At 36.8% G+C, this 5,594-nt stretch overlaps 1 protein-coding gene across 1 annotated transcript; it reads right to left on the bottom strand.

The window, feature by feature from the left end:
* Positions 1 to 2,076: 2,076 nt before the first annotated feature.
* Positions 2,077 to 2,622, bottom strand: LOC142525912 (uncharacterized). The gene is made up of 2 exons (XM_075630198.1): positions 2,416 to 2,622; positions 2,077 to 2,310 (listed from the first exon to the last, which is right to left on the bottom strand). The coding sequence occupies exons 1-2, from the start codon at positions 2,620 to 2,622 to the stop codon at positions 2,077 to 2,079; spliced, it is 441 nt and encodes a 146-aa protein (XP_075486313.1).
* Between the last annotated feature and the right edge of the window lie 2,972 nt (positions 2,623 to 5,594).

Here is a 5,594-nt window from a genome sequence, read left to right as displayed (position 1 = left end):
AATACAATATATATACCTCCCAATGCATGGCAAGAAAACGTGGCTCGTTGCATGTTCTGCACGTCTCACCGTGGGTGCGCTCGCTTTGCACCGCGGGTGCGCTAAGCGGACTGTATCACACCCAACAATTCAGAAGACACAACCGTGGGTGCGGTGACTCTACTGTACCAACACCGCGGGTGTGGTCACTTTTATGGCGCGGGTGCGGTGACCATTCTGTATCTCTTCCAAAATTTCCTATGAACCACCGCGGGTGCACTGTCTTTTGAACCGCGGGTGCACTGTCTGTGCTGTCCCAACTATATATTGTGCAACTAAAATCGAATCGCAACGTCTCTTGTTCGGTCTTCGATAAATACCTCAAATCAAGCATTAATAATTGCTGATTACCAGCTCACATCTCGGGCATTACACAAAATTTCCTATGAACTACCACGGGTGCACTGTCTTTTGAACCGCGGGTGCACTGTCTGTGCTGTCCCAACAATATATTTTGCAAGTAAAATCGAATCGCAACGTCTCTTGTTCGGTCTTCGATAAATACCTCAAATCATGCATTAATAATTGCTGATCACATATCGGGCATTACAATAACTCACTCATTTCGTATCTAAATATTTCGAATTTACTGTAAAATCGAAGGTATCAAAAAGTTCTACATTTTATATGTTGAAAGTTTTTCCAGAAAATCGACCGAAAAGTCACTGTAATTAAAATGACAACAAATTTCGAGTTTTAGATCCAAAAATCGATTCAACAAATTTCCGCTCAAACTTTGCATAACATACACATGTTTTTCATACAATAAATATCAAAATTATTACTATTACTAGATCGATGTGAAAACGAAAGAATATACATGCCTTTAAATCTTTAACGTTACCGAAACGACGAAACTGAAGTGGAGAAGATACGAAGGTTGATACGGGACGAACGTGGCACGATTTTCTTGAAGAAAACTCAATGAAAATGTCCTGGAAAACTGAACGGGAAAGGGGCAGCTGCTCTTGCTAGAAGAACCTTAGGTTTTCTTGCTCTCAAAAATAAATTCTGAAATGTGATTTTGTGTGTGTGTGCTCGATTTTTTTATGTGTGAAAAGAGTGTGTGTGTGTGTGTGCGCGCGCGCGCATGAGTCTAGTGTTAATTAGGGAAAAAATATTGCTTAATTAATAATTATCAAACATTTACAAATGTTAACCCACTTTTAACTTAATAAAATCCATTAATTTAAAATAAAATGCACACTTGCTAAACTTTAAAAATTTAAAATCCTAAAATCACTAAATAAATAAATTAGGCTTTTAAAATGCCAAAAACTAAATAAATTATTTAAAATGTCCCATCCTTGACAAAAATAAAATACCACATTCTAAAATTGCCAGAATCGTCACCGGTCCTTTTTTCCTCGATCCCGCAGTCGAATAATCGCTTGAAACATGAAACTCGAAAAGCAATTTAATGTGCATCGCTATAAATAATTTTAAAATTAAATAAAAAATTTAATAAATGCATGGGTTTTACGTGTACTAATTTTGGGCTCTACAGGAATATCTTTTATTCTTAGTTATAGAGTTCGTTTTGTATTTGACCCGTTCCAATCAAATATTCATTCTTGTAAATATTGCAAACACCTTTGCTAAATAAACAAGAAAATCCATCTTTATCAAGCATAGAAATGGAAACAATGTTTTTAACTAAATTCGGAACAAACAAAACGTCTCTCAAAAGTAACTTAAAATTATTGTCTAATATTAAATAAACGTCGTCTATGGCTGTCGCAGCAACTCTTGCTCCATTGCACATCCTTAGGAAGGTCTCACCCTCTCGTAGTCTTCTACTTCTTGTCATCACCTGCAAATTATTGCAAAGATGAGATCCACATCCGGTATCCAATACCCAAGATGTTGAATTAATTGAGACATTTATTTCAATATAGAATATATCATTGCCAGAACTCTACTGGGCGAGATATTCCTTGCAATTGCGCTTCCAGTGTCTAGGCTTCTTGTAGTGGAAGCAAACGTCTTCTCGCTTGTCAGGATTTTCGGGCCACTTAGAAGTGTTTGTTACTCGCTTCATGTTGGGTTTGTTTGTCTTAGGAGGACGAGAACGCTTTTTCCCTTCCCTTGTGGCCGCTTTTTCGTCCCAGACGGATAGCCAACGAAGAAAACAAGTTTTTCCTTTTTGATGGTGGCTTCATTGCTAGTCAGCATGTTGACCAACTCTTCAAGGCTGGCCTCCAACTTGTTCATATTGAAGTTCACCACAAACCCATCAAACGAAGATGGCAGCGAATAGCAGTATAATGTCTGTGGACAACTCATTGAGGATAACAAGGTCCAGGCCCTCTAACTTTTCAATTAGCCCAATCATCCTCACGCCATGCTCTTGGACCGAGGCCCCTTCTCGCAGACGTGATGTCTCATGAGTTCTTTGACAGTAGCGTGCCTCAGTGGACGTGTTTGTTCACCATACAATTGTTGCAGGTAGCCGTAAATGTCAGCAGCATTCACAGCTTCCTGAAACCTCCTCTGCAGCTCGTTTGACGTAGAATCTAGCATATAGCTCTTGGCTTGCAAGTCATGGTCCCACCATTTGTCAAGGTCAGCCAGCTCCTCCATAGTGGCATTTGGCTTAGCCGTCTTAGGATGGGCCTTCGTGAGCACATATGCTATCTTTTCGGAATTCAAAACAATTTTCAAATTTCTCAGCCAATCATGATAATTCGATCTTGTTAGCTTATTTTGATCGAGTATAACATATAGTGGGTTTCGAGACGAAATTGTAAATATACCGAAAAGGAAATAGAACAAACATTACTGATTATTTTAAAATATTTTGTAAAAAGTAAATTATGGACTTTTGTTTTTACGAATTGTCCTCCCACTATTTTGACATTCTCCCCAACCTCTGATGAAAAACCGGAAATCTAATTTTCTTAGTGAGTACGCAAGGCCCAAATGTGAAATTACGATCTCGAATAATATCATCCAATCATAACTTTCAAAAGGTAGAGCCCAATTGCTACCCCTTGCAAACCTTATGTAATTTTGTCTTATGTTTGAGGAGGGTCCAATAATATGATACCATTTCTCTTCACGTGTCGAGCCCGGCCCATCAATTTCGAACATTAGTGGATGGTCGCCATGAGATCCCCTCGATAATATGAGCCGAAGTCATGGGATTTCCACGTAGTTCACATCGAATATGTCAGTAGAAATCACAGCTTTCCGGCGTCCAGGCCTCCCCAATACTATGAGCCAGACACTGTCTGCGGGTAGCGTTCATCATGTAACCACCGTTGATGGAAAGCAATGAATTATTAAACTTTCATTTGATTATCCTTTTATTGGGCTTGATTTAAATTTTGGATCTCATCCAAATTGAGTGATTTTAATTTTAAAAATTTATCTCAACATTATTTTTAAAACTGGTGCCATGTTTGTTTGTATGATTGTCGGATTCATGCAACTCTTGTTACTATATATTTAACGCACATACTGATTATTTATAATATATCACATACATCATAAATAATAATAAAGGATGATCGATAACCGAGAGCTAATTGATCCGTACGAGCCACATACGAATCTTTCCATAGCTTAGGTAAATGCAGGGATGCAAATGCAATATTACATAAGCTTCCAATATTTTACATGTCTTCGATCTTCAAAACTCTTTTCGAGGATCGGGCCCACCGTCTTCAAATCTTGATCTCCCAGTAATTCTAATATTTACAAAAATATCCATGGTACATTGAGATACAAATTTAGGGGGTGGGAACGGACCATAAACCAGGTCAACTTTTAATTATCAAATAATCAAAAATTACAACATGTAAAAAATCCTAACATACACCTAACACATTGGTCATGGCTCTCGATCATCCTTTTAAGATATAATATCACATATTATATAAATACGATAATATCACATTTTATCAATAAATCGTGGATCTCGTAAATTATCACTAACCGCCATAATTATCAAACTAAATAAACACTTTTATTTAATTCCAAATAATTAAATTTCTTATAAAATACCTTTTACCATAAATAATTAAAATCATATTTCAATTATTTATTTTGTAAGAATTTAATTTTATAAAAATTGTTGTCGGGGTAAAATCGTCCGTATTTCAAAAATATCATTTTAGTCCCCAGAATTTAGAAAAATTTGAAATCTTCCCCTCAACCTGGCGCGGTGCCCGAGACGTTCTTGGGCACCTATCTGCGCTGCCCTCCCGCTGCCCGATCCAATCTGCCGCTGGCAGGCATGCTGCCGCGCGCACAGGCGCACAGGCAGGGTGACTGCCATGCACAGGCGTGCACAGGGCGGCCGCCACGTGCGCGCCGTGCGCACGCGTTATACGCGCGGCTCACCGAGCGTCTGCCCGGAACAGTTCCGGACATATCCCAAAGTATTCTCTTTTTTTTTTCAAAAAATATTTTTCAAAAATAATTTTAGGGGAATTTTTCATAAAAATTTTACGCGGTTAGAAATAGTAAACTCAACACAATTTAATTAAAACACACGATTGAGAATTACCGGCTCTGATACCATTGTTGGGACATCGTGTTCTCGCAACCAAGAGGCAGCGGAAATTTAAAAATTTTGTTCTTGGACGTCGTGTGTTTTAAAACATTCATGGGGTGTTTAGAATTATACATTTGCGTTCTTAACCCTTGGACTCCAAACTATTCCGATTTTTACTGCGGAGATAGTCCTTCTACGAACGAATCTTCTCCTTTAATCGTCTAATTGGGACCACGATCAGAAACTGAATTTCTTGTTTGGATTGTACTAGTAATTCCAAACAATTTGTGCGTTGAGACTGTAATCTCCGAATTTCTAAAATCCGGAGATGGTGCAACGATGGAAGCGCGGCAATAAAAAACCAAAAGCCAACAATATTTTCTTTTCTTTTATTTGTGGTGGCCGAGAGGTTATTCTAGGGAGTGATTTTTGTTTTTCTTTTGTGTGCAAAAACTAGGGTTTTTAATAATAAGTCTTAGTGTTGTATATATAGAGTGAGACTCATAATCTAATTAGGAGTTCTTCTCACACAAAGACTCTAATAATTTCATTATAATTGAACTACCATATAATTAATATATAATGTATTTATTAATCTTTAATAATAAATTATATAATAATATTATATATATTTTATATCACCATATAAAATATATACATGTATATGTATATTAAATTAAATAATAATTACTTAATTTATTAACTAACTCCTAGGTTAATTTAATTCTAGACTCCTCTAGAATATTTATGAGAATTTGTGCATGTTAGTAGTCATCATTACTAACACAATCATTTAATTAGTAAATTCCAAATTCACTAAAAAAAGATTCCGAACTCATTATAACGTCGATCGACGATCCGAGAGCGCCGATGTATCCAGGATACAAATCTTGTTCAAATAATGAAAATTGAAAATTTCGAAGATCAAAATTTTCACTTACCATATTAAGCAGCTGTCAGTTTCAGTGAACTCCTTCACAAAACAGGCAGTTCCACTCTCCTTATTTATTTAGCAATCATGCTAACTTCCATTTCTTCTATACTATGAAATCAG

Source organism: Primulina tabacum, chromosome 15, assembly GCF_025594145.1.
Source record: "Primulina tabacum isolate GXHZ01 chromosome 15, ASM2559414v2, whole genome shotgun sequence".
NCBI classification, from domain to species: Eukaryota; Viridiplantae; Streptophyta; class Magnoliopsida; order Lamiales; family Gesneriaceae; genus Primulina; species Primulina tabacum.
Note: the sequence above shows the minus strand (reverse complement) of the source record. Positions and strands in the feature narration are given on the sequence as shown.